Raw genomic sequence first — 24,106 nt, 5'->3', positions numbered from 1 at the left:
TGACCTTGATTACTTGATGCCATTCCCGTCTGGCCTGTAGTGTTTCTTGTGAGAAGTCAGCTGAGAGCCTTATGGGGTTTCCTTTGTAGGTAACCTGTTGCTTATCTCTTGCTGCTTTTAGGATTCTCTCTTTGTCTTTAATTTTTGGTAGTTTGATTACTATGTGTCTTGGTGTGGTCCTGTTTGTGTTCTTCTTACTTGGGGCTCTCTGTGCTTCTTGAACTTGAATGCCTCCTTCCTTCACCAAATTAGGGAACTTTTCTGTCACTATTTCTTTGAATATATTCTCTAACCCTTGCTTATTTTCTTCTTCTTCAGGGACTCCTATGATGTGAATATTATTCCATTTCCAGTTGTCCCACAGTTCTCTTAAGCTGTCTTCCTGTTTTTTAATCGTTTTTTCCTTTTGGATTTCTGATTGGTTGATTTTTTCTACCTTCTCTTCTAATTCACTGATCCAGTCCTCAGCTTCCCCTACTCTGCTTTTTAGACCTTCCAGTGTGTTTTTCATTTCTGATATGTCATTCTTCATTTATTCCTGTTGGTTTTTAATTTCCAACTAGTTGATTTTCAACATTTCTATGTCTTTACTCATGGTGCTCATATCCTTACACATGCTGTTGAGCTTCCTCAACATCATGGCTCTAAATTCTTGTTCTGTTAACTTGCTTAACTGCACCTCATTTATCTCATCTTCCATAGAGGACTCATGTTCTTTCATTTGGCTTTTGTTTCTGTTTTTCACCATTTTGGCTATCACAGTGGGCTTTGGAGTCTGCCAAATTTTCCCTGTGGGTGTTGGTGTTCTGCTGTTTGTTCTTCTCTTTCCTGGGTTTGGATGAGCCAGGGAGGACCCACTTTAAACACCACCTTCAAGTCAGCTTTTCTGGTTAGTGTTGCTAGCCCAGGGAATGGTAGTTATCCTCTAGCTTTGTTTTTGCCTGGAGGCTATTAGTAGAGGTCACCTGAAGACCCTTTTTTTCTGAGTTGCTTGAAAAACTCCCTCAGGTGCTCAGTGTAAGAGGATTTCCTGAGGGTGGGGCAGCTGTTGGTTGTTAATGGGCCTCAATTAGCACTTCAATGGCCACCAGGTGGGATTGAATCTCTGAGGGAGGGGCCTCCGCTTTGCCTCACCCCAGGGCCCTGGGAAGGAGTAAAATGACCACCTGTCCTGCGTGGCTGCACTCAGCGAAAGCTCTTAGCACCCTCCAAAACCCGAGTGTCCCCACACAGTTCCAGTCCAGTCTGCCTTCCCTCTGCTGGACCCCTAGGTGAGTGTCTGCTGCCAGTTTAGCCTCTGTCTAGACTCTGCTTTGTGGAGCCACCTGGGACTTTTCACCCGAGAGCGCTGCTTCTAGCCAAGGGCAGCCACAGCTGTGGCACCAGCAGAGGGTTTTGCACTCAGAATAAGCCCCAGGACTGAGCCGCGATAGCGGGACACTGCCGGGGTGGCAGTACCTTCCAGCAGAGTCCCCTGGTCCCCGCGAGTCTGTGCGGCACCAGCCGAGGGCTTAGCACGCAGAGTTCGCAGGAGTCATCCTGGGTTGCAGTGTCCCGCCGAGTCCCCTGGTTGGAGCCAGTCCGTGCCAGCCTGTGTGGCATCAGCCGAGGGCTTAGCAGGCAGCAGAGTTCGCAGGACTCAGGAGGGGTCGCAGGGGAGGCGTTAGCAGCAACTTCCCGCTGCTGAGTCCCCTGGTCCCCGCCCAGGCCGCTGCGAACCTTGGGCTCCCGGCCCCCTCTCGCGTCCTCACAAGCCTACCAAGATTGAGTCGGTGTCCCTGGTTATGTGGTCCTCCAAGGTGTCTTCCGATTGCCCCTTCCTGAAGATTTGCCCTTTATTTTTGTTGTGAATCCAGTTTGGTCCTGGGAGATGGTCTGTGTAGCTCCATTCACTCCGCCGCCATTATTTCTCTCCCTGACAGAATTATTTATGGAAAAAGTTTTCCTTTCACATTGAATCATTTGGATGCCTTCATCAAAATCAAATGATGCCCTGGCCAGTGTGACTCAGTGGTTAGAGCATCATCCCGAGGAGCAAAGGGTCACAAGTTCCATTCTGATCAAGGGCACGTACCTGAGTTATAGGTTCAATCCTGGTTGAGGTCGTGCAGGAGGCAACAAATTGATGTGTATCTCTTTTTTTTCTTAATCCTCACCCAAGGAAATTTTTGCATTTATCTTTAGATAGAGTGGGAGGGAGAAAGGGAAGGAGAGAGAGAGAGAGAGAGAGAGAGAGAGAAACATCGATCTGAGAGAGACACATCAACTGGTTGCCACCCTCACAACCCCAACTGGGGCTAGGGATGAACCACAACCGAGGTACATGCCCTTAGAGGGAAATGAAGCCGGCCTCTCTGGTCTGCGGACCGATGCTCCAATTGCTAAGCCACACCGGCCAGGGCCCATTTTATTTTTTATTATTAACCTTCTATCTGGAGATATTATTTAACTTACTTATTAGTTCACACAAGTTTGGATTAACTCCTTAGTATTTTGTATGTAACCATCATGTCATCTGAAAGACCGTTTTACTTCTTATCTTCCAGTGTTCATGCCTTTTACTTGTTTATTTCACTGGTAGGGTCTTCAGTATAATGTCAAGTAGAAGTAGGGAGACTGGATATCCTTTAGTTGTTAGGGGGAAATTTTGTGTTGTTTCCTCACAACCACTAGTTCATTCTATTTAACCACATTTCTTCTTTTACATTTTGTTTTAGTTTAATTTGCTGAGGATTTTTCACCTGTCTTTGTAAGATTAATGTCCATAATTTATTTTCAGTCATATATATTTATATTCAGCCATGTATATATGTTGAAATAAATTCCCCTCTGAACTCACCTAACCTACATTTCATAATTTTTTGGTATGTAATATTTGTATTACCATTTAGTCATTTCATCTCATTAACATAACAAAAGACACTATTATCGCTCTCATAACTTAGGAATTTATAAGGGTTTTAGTAACTCTGTGCCAGGACAAGACAAATACCAAATATATACTACTTATTTTTTTTAATTAATTAATTTATTTTTGTTACAGATGTTTCTCCTTTTCCCCCCACTGATACCCCCCTCCTCCTTCCCTCCCATCCCCAGCTTTGTTTTGTCCATGTCCATTGTTCATGCATACATGCATATAAGTTCTGTGGTTCATCTCCCCCCCACCCTCTCTTCTGGGGATTGTCAGTCTGTACCCCACTTCCACGTCTCTGGGACTACCCAATTCCACAGACTGTTATGTTTATAATATTCCACAAATAAGTGAGATCATGTGATATGTGTCTCTCTCTGCTTGACTTATTTTGCTTAGAATAATATTTCCCAGATCCCTCCATGTTGTCTCAAAGGATAGAGATCTTTCTTTCATACAGCTGCATAGTACTCCACTGTGTATATGTACCACAGCTTTTTATCCATTTGTCTACTGATGCACATTGGGGCTGTTTCCAGATCTTAGCTATTGTAAATAGTGCTGCTACAAACATGGGGGTACATATATTCTTTGTGATTGGTGTTTTAGGCTTCTTAGGGTATATTCCTAGAAGTGGGATCACTGGGTCAAATGGCAATTCAATTTTTAATTTTTTGAGGTAACACCATATTGTTTTCCATAGTGTCTGCACCAGTCTGCATTTCCACTAGCAGTGTACTAGAATCCCCTTTTCTCTACAACCTCGCCAACACTTGTTGTTTGATGATTTGTTAATGGTGGCCATTCTGACAGGTGTGAGATGATACCTCATTGTTGTTTTAATTTGCATCTCTCTGATGATTAATGATGTTGAGCATTTCTTCATATGTCTCTTGGCCATTTGTATGTCCTGTTTGGAGAGGTGTCTATTTAGTTCCTCTGCCCATTTTTTAATGGGGTTCTTTGTCTTTCTTTTGTTGAGCTGTATGAGCACTCTCTATATATTGGAAATTAACCCCTTTATTGGCAATGATGCTCTCCCATACAGTGGGTTGCCTTTCCATTTTTACGCTTCTTTCTTTTGCTGTGCAGAAGTTTTGAGTTTGATGTAGTCTCATGTGTTCATTTTTTCCTTTGTTTCTGTTGTCTTAGGTTATGTATCAGTGAAAATTCTGCTGCGTATGATGTCTGAAATTTTGTTGCCTACAGTTTCTTCTAGGATTTTTATGGACTCACGGGTCACATTTAAGTCTTTTATCCATTTTGAGTTTATGTTTGTGTATGGTGCAAGTTGATGGTCTAGTTTCATTTTTTTGCATGTAGCTGTCCAATTTTCCCAACACCATTTATTAAAGAGGTTATCTTTACTCCACTGTATGCTTTTGCCCCCTTTGTCAAATATTAATTAAGCATATTGTCTTGGGTCCAATTCTGGGTTCTCTATTCTGTTCCATTGATCTATCTGCTTGTTCTTGTGCCAGTACCAGGCTGTTTTGATTACAGTGGCTTTGTAGTATAACCTGAAATCTGGTAATGTTATCTCTCCAACTTTGTTCAAGATTCTTTGTTCAATTCTTTTTCAAGATTGCTGTGGCTATTCAGGGTCTTTTTTGGTTCCATATGAACTTTTGAAGTATTTGTTCTAGTTCTGTGAAGTATGTCGTTGGTATTTTGATGGGGATTGCATTGAATCTATAGATTGCTTTGGGTAGTATGGACACTTTAATGATGTTAATTATTCCAATCCATGAACAAGGTATGTACTTCCACTTTTTTATGTCTTCCTCTATTTCTTTTTCCAATGACCTGTAGTTTTCAGTGAATAAGCTCTTTATTTCTTTGGTTAAGTTTATTCCTAGGTATCTTAATTTTTTTTGCTGTGATAGTAAATGGGATTGTTTTTTTAGTTTCTCTTTCTGTATAAGAATGCCATAGATTTCTAGACGTTAATTTTGTATCCTGCTACTTTGCCAAATTCATGTATTAAGTCTAGTAAATTTTTGATGGAGTCTTTGGGGTTTTCTACATATAGTATCATGTCATCCTTGTATAATGACAGTTTCACTTCCTCCTTTCCGATTTGGATCCCTTTTATTTTTTCTTCCTGTCTCATTGCTGTGGCTAAGACTCCCAGTACTATGTTAAATAAGAGTGGCAAAAGTGGGCATTCCTGTCTTGTTCCTGTTCTTAAGGGAAATGCTTTTACTTTTTCCCATTGAGTATGATGTTGGCTGTAGGTCTTTCATATATGTCCTTTATTAGGTTGAGATATGATCCCTCTATTCCCACATTACTGAGCGTTTTTATCAGAAATGGGTGCTGGATTGTGTTGAATGCTTTTTCAGTGTCTATTGATTTGATCATATGATTTTTATCTTTCATTTTGTTTATGTGGTGTATCGCATTTATTGATTTGTGAATATTGTACTAGCCTTGCATCCTTGGAATGAATCCCACTTGGTCATGGTGAATAATTCTTTTGATGTATTGCTGGATTCAATTTGCTAGTATTTTGTTCAGGATTTGTTCATCAAGGATATTGGCCTATAGTTTTCTTTTTTTGTAGTGTCTTTTTCTGGTTTTGGAATTAGAATTATGCTGACCTCATAAAATGAGTCTGGAAGTCTTCCTTCTTCTTGAATTTTTTGAAATAGTTTGAGGAGAATGGGTGTTAGTTTTTCTTTGAATGTTCAGTGCAATTCCCCTGTGAAGCTGTCCAGGCCTGGGCTTTTTTTTTTTTTTTTTTTGTCTCTAAAATGTTTAATAACATACAATTTTAATACAACAAAGCATCAGAGTCCAGAGCAAGAAACAGAATTGAAATGAAAGAAAACAACTATACTGAGGGCATTTTCACGGTGAACCACTTCCCAAAGTCACACCACTGGACTTTCTCAGCATAACCTTTTCATGCTTTTCATTCAGTTTTCACCACAATCTTCCTGGCTTCTGGTTCTCTCTGCCTCCCTGGCCAGTCTGCCCTCAAGGCTACAGTCAGTCTCTCTCTTATTTTTTTCACTTTCAGAGTCTGTCTCTGGACATCTCCATGGGTAACTGGTTGCCCTCTGTGAAGCTATGGGACACAGCGACCTGCTCCTGGGATCAACTCTGCTAAATTTAAAAACTGTGCAGTAGTGGGCTTGGGGCTGGTGCGTAGAGAATCCAGATCAGTATGACACAGGGATTCACCTGCACTTCTGGGTGCAATTATTTCCATGGTATTTGTGATATCCCAAGTACTTAACCGTTCTCTTTCACTGCTGCAGGCCTGGAGTCCCTGCAGTCTCCTGTACGCACAGACTTGCTGGAGCTTCTCCCAGGTCTCCTCCTGTTGCCCGTGCCTGACCTCATTGCCAGGATGGGAAGTTATCCTTGTGACTGGCCTCTTAAAAATGCAGTTGGTCAGCCTCATAGGATGTGCAGGTCTTTCACGCTGTCTTCTCTCGGTCTTGGATAAAAGGAATTGTCTTTTCATGGCTAAAGTCTGGGCATCATCTTTCTTTTCAGCCTTCCCAGTAAAGGCTGGTTGGTAATCGAGTCCAATGCAGATTCCCTCATGGCTGCAGAGTTGACCCACTCCTGAGATGCAGACAGCCTGTGGTTTGCTGGAAAATGCTGTCCGGGCCTGGGCTTCTGTTTGCTGGGAGTGTCTTGATTTAATCTTCAATTTCTTTTGTTGTAATTGGTTTGTTCAAGTTTTCTATCTATTCCTGGTTCAGTTTTGGGAGACTATGTGTTTCTAGAAATTTGTCCATTTTGCTTAGATTGTCGAATTTGTTGCCGTATAATTGTTCATGATATTTGTTCACAATCCTTTGTATTTCTGTGGTGTCAGTTATTATTTCTCCTCTTTCATTTCTGATTATGTGTATTTGGGTTCTCGCTCTCTTTGTTTCTTGGTGAGTCTAGCTAAGGGTCCATCAATCTTGTTATCTTTTCAAAGAACCAGCTCTTTGTTTCATTGATCCTTTAAATTGTTTTTTTTGGTCTGCATGTCATTTATTTCTGCTCTGATCTTTAGTATTTCCTTCCTTCTACTTGCTCTGGGGTTTTCTTTTTGTTTGCTTTCTAGTTGTTTAAGTTGTGAGGTTAGATAGTCTATTAGAAATTTTTCTTGCTTCTTGAGGTAGGCCTGTAGTGCTATGAATTTCCCTCTCAGAACTGCTTTCGCTACATCCCATAGATTTTGTGTTGTTGTGTGTTCATTTTCATTGGTTTCCAGGAAGTTTTTAATTTCTTTCTTTCTTTTTTTTTTTTTTTTATCCTCACCCGAGGACATTTTTCCATTTTTTGTACAGATAGAGCGGGAGGGAGAGAGAGGAAGAGAGAGAGAGAGAGAAACATCGATGTGAAGGGACACATTGAGTGGCTGCCACCCGCACGACCAACCAGGGCCGGGGACAAACTGCAACCGAGATACGTGTCCTTAGCGGGAACCGAACCCAGGTCTCTCTCTACTGCAGGTCGACGCTCCAACCACTGAGCCAAATCGGCCAGGGCTAATTTCTTTCTTGATCTTCATGGTAACCCATTCATTGTTCAACATGCGATTTAGCCTCCATGTTTTCAAATGTCTTTGCATGTTCTTGTTGCAATTGATTTCTAGTTTCATGCCATTGTGATCTGAGAAGATGCTTGATATGATTTCAATCTTCTTGAACTTGTAGAGACTTAGTCTGTGCCCTAACATGTGGTCTATCTTTGAGAATGTCCCATGTGCACTTGAGAAGAATGTGAATTCTGTAGTTTTGGGGTGTAATTCTCTGTAGATATCTATTAAATCCATTTGATCTAGTGCTTCATTTAGAGTCTCTGTTTCCTTGCTAATTTTTTGTCTAGATGATCTATCCAGTGATGTCAGCAATTACTGTGTTGCTGTTGATTTCTCCTTTGAAGTCCTCCAGAAGATTTTTAATATATTTTGGTGCTCCTATATTGGTTGCATATACGTTTACGAAAGTTATATCTTCCCTTTGGATAGATCCTTTCAATATTATGTAGTGGCCTTCATTGTCTCTAGGTATGGTCTTCATTTTGAAATCTACTTTATCAGATATGAGTATTGCTACCCCAGCTCTTTTTTCCTTTCCATTTGCTTGGAAGATTTTTTCCATCCCTTCATTTTCAACCTATGTGAGTCTTTTGTTGTGAGGTGGGTGTCTTGTAAACAACATATATGTGAGTCATGCTTTCTTATCCCGTCAACTACTCTGTGCCTTTATATTGGAGCATTCAAACCATTCACATTTAAGGTGATAATTGATATGTACCTTTTTTTGTCATTTTTGTTTAGTGTGGTTATATTTTTCTTTCTATTTCTTCTACTAATTACAGCAGTCCTTTTAGCATATTTTGCAGTGCTGGTTTGGTCTTAATATATTCCCCTACCCTTTTTTTTTCTGTCTGGAAATCTCTTTATTTGAGCTTCTATTTTGAATGATAGCCTTGCTGGATAGAGTAGTCTTGGATTCAGATCCTTGTTTTTCATGACCTTGATTACTTCATGCCACTCCCTTCTGGCCTGTAGTGTTTCTGTTGAGAAGTCAGCTGAGAGCCTTATGGGGGTTCCTTTGTAGGTAACCTGTCACTTATCTTTTGCTGCCTCTAGGATTCTCTCTTTGTCTTTAATTTCTGGCATTTTAATTACTATGTGTCTTGGTGTGGGCCTATTTGGGTTCTTCTTACTTGAGGCTCTCTGTGCTTCTTGAACTTGAATGCCTTCTTCCTTCACCAAGTTAGGAAAGTTTTCTGTCACTATTTCTTCAAATATATTCTCTAACCCTTGCCCATTTTCTTCCTCTTGGGTACTCCTATGATGAGAATGTTATTACGTTTCCAGTTGTCCCACAGTTCTCTTAAGCAATCTTCCTGTTTTTTAATTGTTTTTTTCCTTTTGTTTTTCTGATTGGTAGATTTTTTTCTATCCTTTCTTCTAATTCACTGATTTGGTCCTCAGTTTCCTCTACTCTGCTGGTTAGTCCTTCTAATGTGTTCTTTATTTCTGCTATATCATTCTTCATTTCCACTTGGTTGGTTTTCAATGTTTCTATATCTTTACTCATGGTGCTGATGTCCTTATTCATGCTGTTGCGCTTCCTCAAGATCATGGCTCTGAACTCTACCTCTGATAATTTGCTTAATTGCACCTCATTTATCTCATCTTTGAGGTCTCTTGTTCTTTCATTTGGTAGAGGTCTCTTGTTCTTTCATTTGGGTTTCGTTTCTTTGTTTCACCATTTTAGCTATCTCAGTGGTCTTTGGAGCCTGCCAAAGTTTCCCTGTGGGTGTTGGTGTTCTGCTGTTTGTGGCTCCCTCTACTGGGTTTGGATGAGCCTGGGTAGGCCCACGTTAAACACCACTGTCAAGTCTTACTTTCCTGGGTAGATTTGCAAGCCCAGGAAAGGTTCAGTTATCCTGTAGCTTTTTCCTGAGGGTATTAGTCTCAGTTCCTCCGTGCCTTGAAATGTAGCCCTGGTGTTGTGCAAAGAGGATTTCCAGAGGGTGGGATAGATGCTGGTTATTAATGAGCCTTAATTCATTTCTTTGCCTCACCTGGGAAACGCTGAATATTCGAGCTTGTGGATGGGGGGAGGCTGCTGCTTTTCTCCACAGCTCTGCGAAGGAGCACACTGGCCACCATCCTTTGTGGCCACAACTCAGCAAAATCTCTGAGTGCCCTCCAAATCCCGGGTGTCCCCACTGAGTTCCAGCCCAGTCTGCCCTCCCTCTGTCATAGCCCCCAAGTGATTGGTTGTGGCTATTTTAGTGCTCTGTCCCGGCTTTCTGTGCTGTGGAGTGGGCTTGGTCTTTATTCCTCAAGGGCCCAGCTCACAGCTAAGATTGCTGCTGTCCGTGGGCTCCCAGCCTACACCCTCTCACGCCTCCGCAGATCCTACCAGTGTCCCTGGTTATATGGTCCTGTCCTGCTGCTTTTCTCCTAGGATTTGTCTTTATTTTCGTTGTAATTCCCGTTTGGTCCTGGGAGATCTTCTGTGTAGCTTCCATTCACTCCGTCTCCATTTTCACATCTTCTAAGCCTATCTTGTGCGCAGCTGGGTCGCACAGGCCTCTCTGGTACCCCCGCACCCTGCCGGTCCCGTGGGTAACTGGATCACACAGTCCCTTTGGGGACCAGGCTCTCTGCCTATGTAATGGGCTGCTGGGTCACATAGGCCTCTCTGGTGCTTCAGCACCCCGCAGGTCCCACGGGTAACTATATCACATAGTACCTGGTGGGTCACACAGGCCTCTCTGGTGCCCCTGCACCCTGCAGGTCCGGCAGGTGGGCAGCTGAATCACACCAGTCCCTCTCAGGCTCAGGCTTCTCACTGCTCTTGTGAGCTGCTGGGTTGCATAGGCTTCTCTGGTGCCCCAGGTCCTGCCGCTGGTGGCTGCAGAGTGCTGCTGCCCCCGTGGCTCAACTCCTGCTCAGCTTTTGCTGTAGTTTTTGAGGATGAATCTCAGCTGCTGGTCTGTGCTTCTGTTGCTTGGGCATGGATGTCTGCTCCCCAGCCTCTGTTGCTGGGGGTATATCTTGACTCTGATTGGGCTGCTACTATGGGGGATGGTGCTGGGCTCCTGACTGTCCACAGCTTCCATGACTTGCACTTTGGCAGCTCCACTACTGTGCACTGGTCTGTGTTGACACAGAGTGTCCACTAGTCTGATGGTGCTAGGTGCACTGGTGGGCTTGGGTTGCTGGGCCCTAGGTGCTCCCACTGCCTCCTCCCAGGGAATACCCAGGATCTTCCAAAATGGTGGGACCTCCCCGCTGCGCAGGGAGAAGCGCCCTGAAGGGCCACTTACCACGGTAGCTGGCTGCTCCATCCACAGCACAGGAACCTTCTGCCTCGCGTCTCTGCACTGCAGGAGTTTGGTCGTTCACCTTCATGTCCACTCATTCTCTCTCACACACTAGCTCACTCTCTCACACACTCATCCTCCCTCTGGTCCTGCTCGCCACCATCTTCCAAATCCTGTATTTCTTAATATAAATTAAAATATCACAAGTGATAACACTTTGGCTACATTTTACTATTATCAGTGGTCTTGAGGTTATTTACATCTACTTAACATCTATATCATGGAAATGTTATATTGATAGTTTAAAATCAACTGTGATTAGGGTATTTACACCATAGAATTTGGGTAAACACTATAAATTAGGGTTTAATTTTTTTATTTTGTTGATTGTCTGAATTAGGAAAGTGATGAAAAAATGTTAATAATACAAATTAAGCTTAAAATTGTATCATATCTGGAGCTGTTTTGTTTACAATAACACAGAAATTTGAAAATATTCTTCCAGCATTAAACAAGTATTGCTCAATTCAGAAAAAATGTTGTTCACCTCAAGGACAAATGAGTGAACTTCTGACATCCATCTTTGTTGTTTCATTTTTTTTTCTCAATTATTAATGTTAATTAAAACATCAACCAACATCCTTGTTAGAATTACACTCAGAGCTAGCTGTTAAACCAGCTAGCACACCACTGCCTCTTGCCCACAGCTATGTGAGGATGTCACGTTGGAGGTACTTGCAGCCTTCTGCCCTAGTCAAGCCTTCAGAGGACTGCAGCCCTGGCCAATAGCTTGACTGCATCCTGGTGAGGGACCTTGAGAAAGAACCAGCCAACCAAACCACTCCCAAATTTCTGACCCACAGAAAATCTGTGAGATAATAAATGTTTACTATTGTTTTAAGCTGCTCAGTATTGGAATAATCTGTGTCACAGCAAGAGATAACAAATACACCATCTTTGATGGAACTGTACTGAAGGGAATAATTGACTGGATTGTTTTGCTGTGACAAATTTCCAGGAGTAGAATAACTGACCCAATGACTATGAATAAAAATGTGTTTCTTGCCCTGGCCGGTTTGGCTCAGCGGTTAGAGCATCGGCCTGAGGACCAGAGAGTCTGGGTTCGGTTCCTGCTAAGGGCACGTACCTCAGTTGTGGCTTGTCCCCAGCCCCAGTTGGGATTGTGTGGGTGGCAACCATTCGATGTGTCTCTCTCGCATCGATACTTCTCTCTCTCCCTCCCGCTCTATCTGAAGAAAAAATAAAATAGAAAAAAAAATTTGTTCTTGACTTAACAGTTTGTTGCCAATGATGAATACATCTTTTTCTTAAAGGGCTAGATAGTGAATATTTTAGGATATGTAGGCTTAGTGTCCTAATCAAGAATGTTACATAGGTACTTAGATAGCCATCTAACATGTAACTTTAAAAATACAAAATCTGCCCTGGCTGATTTTTCCCAGTGGTTAGAGCATCAGTCTGTAAACCCAAAGGTTGCAGGTTCGATTCTGGTCAAAGGCACACACCTGGGTTGCAGGTTCAATCCCCTGCCCTGGTCAGATTGTACAGGAGGCAATCAATCAATGTTTCTCTCTCTCTCTCTCTCTCTTTCTCTCTCTCTTTCCCTCCCTTCCACTCTATCTAAAAATCAATGAAAAATATCCTCAAATGAGGATTAACAAAATAAATAAATAAATAAAAATGTAAAATCCATTTTGAGCTCGTAGTCATACAGCCCTGGCCGATTTTGCTCAGTGGTTAGAGCGTTGGCCTGTAGACCAATAAGTCGTGGGAGTCATGGATCCGATTCTGGTCAAGGGCACGTACCTTGGTTGAGGTTCATCCCTGGCCCTGGTCGGGGTCGTACAGGGGAGCAACCGGTCAATATGTCCCTCTCACGTTGATGTTTCTCTCTCCCTCTCTTTCCCTCTGTTCTTCCCACTCTATCTGAAGATAAGTAGAAAAATATCCTCAGGTGAGGATTAAAAAAAGAAAGAGAGAGAGAGAGAAAGAAAGAAACAAGTCCTTGGGCTGTATTTGGCTCACTGATATAGTTTACCAACTCCTGACCTGGAGTGTCAGCAATGCTGTGTTTTATAATTTATAATTTTGCTCATAAAATAGATATTAAGTAACATTTCATTTTTGTTTTAAATTGCATGTGGTATCTTTTAAGAAAAATAATGAATCTATTCATGCTAATATTGCCTCGGTTCTTTGGAAAAGCCATAGGTCAGTTAATTCAATACTTACTCAGTGCCTATTTAAACCTTTCTAGCCAGTATATACTTACTAGCAGTATATAATCTAGTTCCCGTTAACAGCTCCTTTTCCCCTCATTATTCTTGCCCTAACTTCTTATTTTTTTCAAACTTTACATGACTTTTATTCTTTAAATTCAAACACAATGAAATGTGTCGTGATTTTGAGAATTTGTATTTCTTTTTGTTTTTGGTCTGGTATAGGGTTTGTAAATTGGCAGATTCCAGTACAGATATCCAAGCCATCAAGATTCCCTCTGTCCATTCTCAATCCCTGGTTAGCAAAGTTCCTGTTAACAGATTTAAAAATCTTCATTCAAGTCTCTTCTCAGTAAAGTCCGACCTGCCAATCTGCCTGAACACTGGGGTGAGCAAATATTTCAAATGCATGCAAGAAAGCAGTTTTGGTTTAATTCTTTGAGTCATGTTATTATTCCATCAAGAAATATATATCAGCCTTTTACAGGGCCTTAAGAAAACAGGTGCAGATTTTAGGTATAAGGAACAACTGTACTAGGTTTCAGTAAAACCATGCTCTCTGCTCTGGTTCTAAGGCAAGTAGCTGGTGTTTGTTTTTCTTTCTTTCTTTTTTTTAATCCTCACCTGAGGACATTTTTGCATTTATCTTCAGATAGAGCAGAAGAGAGAGAGAGAGAGAGAGAAAGAAACATCTACGTGAGAGAGATACATTGAGTGGTCGCCACCCACACAACCCCAACTGGAGCCGGAGACAAACTGCAACCGAGGTACATGCCCTTAACAGGAACTGAACCCGGGACTCTCTGGTCTGTGGACCAACACTCTAACCACTGAGCAAAACCGGCCAGGGCGTTTTTTGTTGTTGTTGTTGTTTTGTTTTGTTTTTTTACCACAATTAACCCAATGTAAGGTATCTAGCTAAGGAAGGAAGAAAAACGGAGCTGCAAAAGCAGGCAAGAAAATTTTATTGAAGCGTTCCCGAGCGAGGTTCACTGGTCCACGTGGTGGAGGCCAAGGAAGTTGCGCTGCTATTTTTGCCCAGGGAAGATTTATGGGGACATTAGGGACCTGAATGGGGTGACTAGGTGTGGTGCCAGGTGACTGGCTAGCTGCTGGGGAGATTCGGGTGTGGCATATGTTGATTGGCTGGGAAGGGTGGTGGGATGTGACCAGGAATGTTGCCTCAGCCACATCCAGGTAAGGTGGAGTGTCCTGAGTTAGGTTTCGATTTCTCCTCTGGCCATCCATTTCCCCAGTCATGTGACTCTCCGGAGCCCACTGACTTTACATCCTGACCTTTTGTGTTAGATAAGGGCGCCACTCTCTGTCTGGCTGCTTCCTGCTTGGTAGGGGTGTCATGGGTCGGGGAGGTCAGTGGCCAGTGGCTCAGTTGGGAGTCGCATGTAGGGGTGAAGCAACATCTGGTTCACAGCCACTCGAGAAACCTCGCGGATGCGGTTCTATAAAAATCTGAGGAAAAGAAGAGCAAACATCAGTAACAGGCAGATAACTAGAAGAGGCCCCAGGATAGGAGCTATCCATATAAACGCTGGGGACTACCACCATCCTGAGAAAGGGTTATCTGTAGACTGTCTCCTTTGGAGTTCATCCTGTAGGTGATCTAAGATGTTGATATTTGCTTCTACTAGGCTGATCTCATTGATGTAGTAACAGCATTGTTCTTGAAAGAGGCAGGTTCCACCTTTGTCAGCCGTCAGTAAGTCCAGTGCCCGTCGGTTTTGGAGTACCACCTGAGCAATGGAGGTGATCTGGCACTGGAGAGAGGCTAAGGAGGTGGCTGATGCCTCTACAGCTATGCGGAGTTTTTCTTCTTGCTGGGTGGCGGTGGTTGTGCTGTGGCCTATGGCGCCACCTCCCATGCCTGCAGCAACGAGGGAGGATTCTAAGGAGAGACCCACTAGGACCAGGAGGAAAACTGCTCTTTTTTCCCAGTGGGCTGGTGAAGATAGCAAGCAAAGGAGCTCTGCTTGGCCATACATCATAAGTTGGGGTACCAGAGTGACTGGTAGGCAGGGAAAGGGGGATGAGGCATATATGGAGTTGGTTAGGGTTTCATTACACCAAAAGAATCCTCTAAGTGGTGCATTAAGTAAGGCAGCGACAGTGATAATGGAGTTGCAAGGGAGATTAGATGAGGGGGAAGAAGAGCCTATGTAACAGATAGAGAAGATGAGAGGAAGCCATCCGGAATGATGTCATTTGGATAGTAGCCCCAAGATTTTGTAATATGTCTCAGCCCAGGAGGGGCACAGGGCAAGAGGGCATAACTAGGAAGGAATGTGAAAAGAGGTATCCGTCTAGACTGCATGACAGAGGTTGTATGCGGAGGGGAAAGGAAGGTGTCCCATCAATTCCCATAACTAAGACCTGAGAAGGAACTAGAGGCCCATAGTGAGATGGCAGAACACAGAAGGTAGCCCCTGTGTCCACCAGAAATGAGATGGACTTACCCGCTACCTGCAGCTTTACCCGGGGCTCGGCAAGGGTGATTGGGGTCCTCGAGTCTGGGCCGCATCAGCCGTCCATGAGGCCAAGGAGCTCAAGCGATGGTCCATTTGGCCGGCCTGTCCCCCGCTTGGAGGCACCAAGGATGAGCCCGTTGCCCAGAGAGGGCAATCGCTCCGCCAGTGACCAGGCTGTTTACAGTCTGGGCATGGTTTTGTAGGTGGCTGTGGACATGGGCATTGACGAGCCCAGTGGTCTTTCCTGCTGAGCCAAACCAGCCAGGGCGAGCCCAGTGGTCTTTGCTGCCACATTTGAAGCAGTCCCCAGGTGGGGTTCCCTTCGGTGGCCCAGAGACGTTACGTTCCTTAGGTCGGGCGTCCCTCGTACCCTGCCCATGCTGGGTTGCCGGCCTCAGGGCTGCCACTAGAGCCTGGGTTTGGAGGTTTACCTTCTGTTGCATTCGGGCCTGATGAGTGGCCTCAGCCTTGTCGTCCCGGGCATTAAAGACTTTAAATGCCACGTTCAACAGGTATTGGATAGGGGTCTGAGGGTCCTCTTCTGCCTTTTTAAGTTTCCTTCTAATATCTGAAGCTGATTGGGAGATAAAATGAGTAGCTAAGACTGTGACCCCCCCCCTACTGAGGCAGGGTCCAGTCGGGTGTGGAGAAGCATAGTCTCAGTCAGGCGGTTTAGGAATAGAGCTGGGTTCTCATCAGGCTCCTGAGTGAGTTAACTACCTTTTCGGCTGCATTCTGCATGCCTGCCAAGAGATAAAATCAAAAGTCCCTTCAGGAGGCCATCTGGACTGGTTGTCCAGTGTGTATTGTGGCCAGGCCACAGTGGAGAAGAAAAACAGTTTCTTCTTCTTTAGGGAGGGATCTGTTTTTGAGAGATTTAAAATGAGACACCCTAGAGGTGTTTTTGGATCTAGTTGAGATTCCTGATTGCCCGTGGTCAGTCTCAGTCCCAGAGGGATCAGAGATGAGAATTGGTGTCCTGCAACTCAAACTCTGGTCACTGGACTAACGGATAGAGTGGGGAGCATCTGGGATGTCTCTGTGGAACCCCACACACTCAGAATGGATAGGAAGTCCCTGACGCAGCTGCAGTTATAGACAGGGAGCCCCGGAGGCAGAGAGAACTGAGGAGAGGCCAGAGGCAGGGGGACTTACCACACCGTGTGCCGAACTGGGTGGAAGGTCAGTGGCCCCTGGTCTTCCTTGGGAGGGAGGGAGAGGAGCAGCCCAGGCATGCTCAAGCTCCTCCTGGGTTTCAGCACCAAATATAAGCTATCTTGCAGAGAAAGAAAGAGAAACGGAGCCGCAAAAGTAGGCAAGAATATTTTATTGAATTTTCCCAGGCTAGGTTCACTGGTCCACGTGGCAGGGGCCAGGGAAGTTATGCTGCTTCTTTCGCCCAGGGAAGATTTATAGGGACATGAGGTACCTGGGTGGGGTAATTAGGTGAGGCATCAGGTGACTGGCTAGCTGCTGGGGGAGATTCAGGTTTGGCGTATGTTGATTGGCTGGGAAGGGTGGTGGGACGTGACCAGAAGTGTCACCTCAGCCGCATCCGGGTAAGGCAGAGAGTCCTGAGTTAGGTTTCAAGTTCTCCTCTGGTCGTCTATTTCCCTGGTCATGCAACTCCCCCTAGCCTGCTGACCTTACACCCAGTGGGAAAAAGTATCAAAAAAGATCACAGTAAAGGTCTTGGACATTCCTCTCACCAGGAAGAAGAAAGGATAAAAACACTGAATCTACTGGTTAAAAAACATATTTAATCTCTTTTTAATTTCACTATGAGATGGATCGATCATACATTATACCACCTAAAATTTAAAATTTTAAATATTTTAATTTATTTTTTTCTTTAGAGAGAGAGTGGAAGGGAGAGAGAGATGGAAACATCGATGTAAAAGAGATACATCCATCAGCTGCCTCCTGCATGCCCCATACTAGGAATCGAGCCTGCAACCTGGGCATGTGCCCTGACTGGGAATCGCACCAGGACCTCTTAGTCCATGGGACTATGCTCAATCCACAGAACCATGCCAGCTGGGCTAGAATTTAAATTTTTAAAAAATATACTCTGATGGAGATAACGGTGGGCAGGACCGGAGGGAGGGTGAGTGTGTGAGAGAGTGTGAGTGGATGTGAAAGTGGACGACCAAACCCGAGCAGTGCAGAGACTCAGAGCAGAAAGTTCCTGTGCTGAGGATGGGAGCAGCCGACTACCGCAGAAAGCAGCCCTTCAGGGCGCTTCTCCCTGCACCACGGGGAGGTCCCACCATTTTTGAAGATCCCAGGTCTTCCCTGGGAGGAGGCAGTGGGAGCGGCTAGGGCCCAGCAACCTGAGCCCACCAGCACACCTGGCACCATCGAACCAGTGGACACTCTGTGTCAACACAGACATGTACTGAGTAGTGGAGCTCCCAAGACGCCAGCCACAGAAACTGCTGGCAGCCCGGAGCCCAGCCCGATCAGAGTCGAAATATACACTTAGGCAACAGAGGCTGGGGAGCGGACATCCATCCCCAGGCAACAGAAGCACAGACCAGCAGCTGAGACTCATCCCCAACAACTACAGCAAAAGCTGAGCAGGAATTGAGCCACACAGGGCAGCAGCACTCCCCAGCCACAAGCAGCGGAACCGGGGGTTCCACGGAAGCCTGTGTGGTCCAGTAGCTCACAAGAGTAGTGGGAAGCCGGAGCCCAAGAGAGATTGGTGCGATCCAGCTGCCCGCCCCACAGGCACTGCAGGGTGCTAGGGCACCAGAGAAGCCTGTGCGACGCAGTTACCCACAGGACCTACGGGGTGCTGAAACACCAAAGAGGCCTGTGTGACCCAGCAGGGACTGTGCAATCTAGTTACCCGCTGGACCTGAGGGGTGCTGAATCACCAGAGAGGCCTGTGACACAGAAGCTCATAACATAGGCATAGTACCAGGTCCCCAAAGGGACTGTGCGATACACTTACCTATGGGACCTGCAGGGTGCAGCTGGGGCACCAGAGAGGCCTGTGCTACCCAGCTGCTCACAAGATTGGCTTAGAGGATGTGAAAATGGAGGCAGGGTGAATAGAAGCTACGCAGTCGATCTCCCAGGACCAAGTGGGAATTACAACTAAAATAAAGACAAATTCTCAGAAAAAAGGAGCAGAAAAGCAGCAGGACAGGACCATATAACCAGGGACACTGGTAGGATCTGCAGAGGCACAAGAAGGTGGCTGGCTGGGAGCCCACGGACAGCAGCAGTCTTAGCTGTGAGCTGGGTCCTTGGGGAATAAAGACCAAGCCCACTCCACAGTGCAGAAAGCTGGGACAGAGAACTAAAATAGCCACAGCCAATCACTTGGGGGCTATGACAGAGGGAGGGCAGACTGGGCTGGAACTCAGTGGGGACACCCGGGATTTGGAGGGCACTCAGAGTTTTTGCTGAGTTGTGGCCACAAAGGATGGTGGCCAGTGTGCTCCTTCCCTGAGCTGTGGGGAAAATCATCAGCTTCCCCCTCGGAGATTCAGCCTTTCCCAGGTGAGGCAAAGAAATGCAAATTGAGGCTCATTAATAACCAGCATCTATCCCACCCACTGGAATTCTTATTATGCAGAACATCAGGGCTACATTTCAAGGTACTGAGTAACTGAGACTAATAGCCTCCAGGAAAAAGCTAGAAGATAATTGAACCTTTCCTGGGCTTGAAAATCTACCCAGGAAAGTAAAACTGGACGGTGGTGTTTAACATGGGCTCACCCAGGCTCATCCAAACCCAATAGAGGGAATCACAAACAGCAGAACATCAACACCCACAGAGAAAATTTGGCAGGCTGCAAAACCCACTGAGATAGCCAAAATGGTGAAACAAAGAAACAAAACCCAAATGAAAGAACAAGAGAACTCTATCAAAGATGAGATCAAAGAAATGCAGTTAAGCAAATTATCAGAGGTAGAATTCAGAGCCATGATCTTGAGGAAGCTCAAAAGCATGAGTAAGGACATCAGCACCATGAGTAAGGATATAGAAATATTGAAAACCAACCAAGTGGAAATGAAGAATGACACAGCAGAAATACAGAACACATTGGAAGGACTAACCAGCAGAGTAGAGGAAACTGAGGACCTAATCAGTGAATTAGAAGAAAGGGTAAAAAAATCAACCAATCAGAAAACCAAAAAAAAAAAAAAAAATTAAAAAAAAGGAAGACTGCTTAAGAGAATTGTGAGACGACTGAAAACATAATAACATTCGCATCATAGGAGTCTCCAGGAGGAAGAAAATGGGCAAGGGTTAGAGAATATATTTGAAGAAATAGTGACAGAAAACTTTCCTAACTTGGTGAAGGAAGAAGACATTCAAGTTCAAGAAGCACAGAGAGCCTCAAGTAAGAAGAACCCAAACCAAGACACATGGTAATTAAAATGCCAAAAATTAAAGACAGAGAGAATCCTAAAGGCATCAAGACATAAGTAACAGGATACCTACAAAGAAAACCCCATAAGGCTCTCAGCTGACTTCTCAACAGAAACACTAAAGCCAGAAGGGAGTGGCATGAAGTAATCAAGGTCATGAAAAACAAGGATCTGAATCCAAGACTACTCTATCCAGCAAGGCTATCATTCAAAATAGAAGCTCAAATAAAGAGTTTCTCAAACAAACAAACAAACAAACAAAAAGGTAAGGGAATATATTAAGACTAAATCAGCACTGCAAAATATGCTAAAAGGACTGCTGTAATTGTAGAAGAAATAGGAAGAAAAATATAACCACACTAAACAAAAATGGCAATAAATATGTGCATATCAATTATCACCTTAAATGTGAATGGTTTGCTCCGATAAAAAGACACAGAGTAGCGAACTGGATAAGAAAGCATGACTCACATATATGTTGTTTACAAGACACCCACCTCACAACAAAAGACTCACATAGGTTGAAAATGAAGGGATGGAAAAAAATCTTCCAAGCAAATGGAAAGGAAAAAAGAGCTGGGGTAGTAATACTCATATCTGATAAAGTAGATTTCAAAATGAAAGCCATAACTAGACACAAAGAAAGCCACTTCATAATACTGAAAGGATCTATCCACCAGGAAGATATAACTTTGGTAAACATATATGCAACCAATTTAGGAGCTCCAACATATATAAAAAATCTTTTGGAAGACTTCAAAGGAGAAATTAACAGCAATACAATCATAGCAGGGGACTTCAATACCCCACTGACATCACTGGATAAATCATTTAGACAAAAAATTAACAAGGAAACATAGACTATAAATGAAGTGCTAAATCAAATGGATTTAATAGATATCTTAAGAGAATTACATCCCAAAACTACAGAATTCACATTCTTCTCAAGTGCACATGGGACATTCTCAAAGATAGACCACAAACTAAGTCTCTACAAGTTCAAGAAGATTGAAATCATATCAAGTATCTTCTCAGATCACAATAGCATGAAACTAAAAATCAATTGCAATAAGAACATGCAAAGACATTTGAAAAAATAGAGGCTAAATAGCATGTCATTGAACAATAAATGGGTTACCATGAAGATCAAGGAAGAAGTTAAAAAATTTCTGGAAACCAATGAATATGAACACACAGCAACACAAAATCTATGGGATGTAGGGAAAGCAGTTCTGAGAGGGAAGTTCATAGCACTACAGGCCTACCTCAGGAAGCAAGAAAAATTTCTAATAGACTATCTAACCTCACAACTTAAAAAACTTAAAAAATAGAAAGCAAATAAAAAGAAAACCTCAGAGCAAGTAGAAGGAAGGAAATAGTAAAGATCAGAGCAAAAATAAATGACATAGAGACCAAAAAAACAATTCATAGGATCAAAGGAAACAAAGAGCTGGTTCTTTGAAAAGATAACAAGATGATAGACCCTTAGCTAGACTCACCAAGAAACAAAGAGAGAGAACCCAAATACACATAATCAGAAATGAAAGAGGAGAAATAATAACTGACACCACAGAAATACAAAGGATTGTGAACAAATACTATGAACAATTATAGGGCAACAAATTCAACAATCTAAGTGAAATAGACAAATTTCTAGAAACACATAGTATCCCAAAACTGAACCGGGAAGAGAGAGAAAATTTGAACAGACCAATAACAACAAAAGAAATTGGAGATGTAATCAAGACTCTCCCATCAAATAAAACCCCAGGCCTGGATGGCTTCATGGGGGAATTTTACCGAACATTCAAAGAAGAACTAATACCCGTTCTCCTCAAACTATTTCAAAAAATTCAAGAAGAACGAAGACTTCCCAACTCGTTTTTATGAGGCCGGCATAATTCTAATTCCAAAACCAGAAAAAGACACACAAAGAAAGAAAACTACAGATCAATATCCCTGATGAACATAGATGACAAAATCCTGAACAAAATACTAGCAAATCGGATCCAGCAATACGTCAAAAAAATTATTCACCATGACCAAGTGAGATTCATCCCAGGGATGCAAGGCTGGTACAATACTGGTAAATCAATAAATGTGATACACCACATACACAAAATGAAAGAAAAAATCATATGATCATATGAATAGATGCTGAAAAGCATTTGACACAATCCAGCACCCATTTCTGATAAAAATGCTCAGCAATCTGGGAATAGAGGGATCATATTTTGACATAATAAAGGGCATATATGAAAGACCTATAGCCAACATCATACTCAATGGGCAAAAACTAAAAGCATTTCTCTTAAGAACAGGAACAAGACAAGGATGCCTACTTTCACCACTCTTAATTAACATAGCACTGGAAGTCTTAGCCACAGCAATCAGAAAAGAAAGAAAAATAAAAGGGATCCAAATTGGAAAGAAAGAAGCGAAACTGTCATTATTCACAGATGACATGATAGTATGCGTTGAAAACCCCAAAGACTCCATTAAAAATTTACTAGACTTAATAAATGAATTTGGCAAAGTAGCAGGATACAAAATTAACGTCAAGAAATCAATGTCATTCTTATACACCAAGGATGAACTCACAGAAAGAGAAACTAAAAAACAATCCCATTTACCATAGCGGCAAAAATATTAAGATTCTTAGGAATAAACTCAATCAAAGAAATAAAGGACCTATTTGCAGAAAACTACAGGTAATTGAAAAAAGAAATAGAGGAAGACATAAAAAAGTGGAAGCACATACCTTGTTCATGGATTGGAAGAATTAACATCATTAAAATGTCCGTATTACCCAAAGCAATCTATAGATTCAATGCAATCCCCATCAAAATACCAACGACATGCTTCACAGAACTAGAACAAATACTTCAAAGGTTCATATGGAACTAAAAAAGACCTCAAACAGCCACAGCAATCTTGAAAAAAAAGAACAAAGTTGGTGGGATCACATTACCAGATTTCAGGTTATACTACAAAGGCACTGTAATCAAAACAGCCTGGTACTGGCACAAGAACAGGCTGATAGACCAGTGGAACAGAACAGAGAACCCAGAAATGGACCCAACGCAATATGCTCAATTAATATTTGACAAAGGGGGCAAGAGCATACAGTGGAGTAAAGAGCCTCTTTAATAAATGGTGTTGGGAAAATTGGACAGCTACATGCAAAAAAATGAAACTAAACCAACTTGCACCATACACAAACATAAACTCAAAATGGATAAAAGACTTCAATGTGACCCGTGCATCCATAAAAATCCTAGAAGAAACTGTAGGCAACAAAATTTCAGACATCATACGCAGCAGAATTTTCACTGATATATCACCTAAGGCAACAGAAACAAAGGAGAAAATGAACACATGGGACTGACATCAAACTAAAAAGCTTCTGCACAGCAAAAGAAACAACCATCAAAATGGAAAGGTAACCCACTGTATGGGAGACCATCATTGCCAATGATATATCAGATAAGGGGTTAATTTCCAATATATAGAGAGTGCTCATACAACTCAACAAAAGGAAGACAACTCAATTGAAAAATGGGCAGAACTAAATAGACATCTCTCCAAGCAGGACATACAAATGGCCAAGAGACATATGAAGGAATGCTCAACATCTCTAATCATTAGAGAGATGCAAATTAAAACAACAATGAGGTATCACCTCACACCTGTCAGAATGGCCGCCATCAACAAAGCATCAAACAACAAGTGTTGGCGAGGGTGTGGAGAGAAGGGGACTCTAGTATACTGCTGGTGGGAATGCAGACTGGTGCAGCCACTATGGAAAACAATATGGTGTTACCTCAAAAAATTAAAAATCGAGCTTCCATTTGACCCAGTGATTCCACTTCTAGGAATATACTCTAAGAAGCCTGAAACTCCAATCAGAAAGAATATATGTACCCCCATGTTTGTAGCAGCACTATTTACAATAGCTAAGATCTGGAAACAGCCCAAATGTCCATCAGTGGACAAATGGATAAAAAAGCTGTGGTACATATACACAATGGAGTACTATGCAGCTGTAAGAAAGAAAGATCTTATCCTTTGAGACCACATGGAGGGACCTGGAAAGTATTATCCTAAGTGAAACAAGCCAAACAGAGAAAGACAAGTATCATATGATCTCACTTATTTGTAGAATATAATGAACATAACAGTCTGAGGAATGGGGTAGTCCCAGATACGTGGAAGTGGGGTACAGACTGACAATCCCCAGAAGAGGGGGTGGTGGGTCGGGGAGAGATAAACCACAG

At 43.0% G+C, this 24,106-nt stretch overlaps 1 protein-coding gene across 1 annotated transcript in view; it reads left to right on the top strand.

The window, feature by feature from the left end:
• Positions 1-24,106, top strand: part of LOC118642245 (ATP-binding cassette sub-family A member 17-like) — a gene marked incomplete at its 3' end in the record, with an annotated part of 168,845 nt that overhangs the window by 83,524 nt on the left and 61,215 nt on the right. Inside the window, exon 17 of the mRNA XM_036279905.1 lies at positions 13,183-13,345. Coding sequence (XP_036135798.1) covers positions 13,183-13,345 — 163 coding nt within the window. The remainder of the gene's footprint in view (positions 1-13,182; positions 13,346-24,106) is intronic.

This window comes from Molossus molossus, unplaced genomic scaffold (assembly GCF_014108415.1).
Source record: "Molossus molossus isolate mMolMol1 unplaced genomic scaffold, mMolMol1.p scaffold_m16_p_3, whole genome shotgun sequence".
Taxonomy (NCBI): domain Eukaryota; kingdom Metazoa; phylum Chordata; class Mammalia; order Chiroptera; family Molossidae; genus Molossus; species Molossus molossus.
This window is presented reverse-complemented; position numbering and strand designations above follow the sequence as displayed.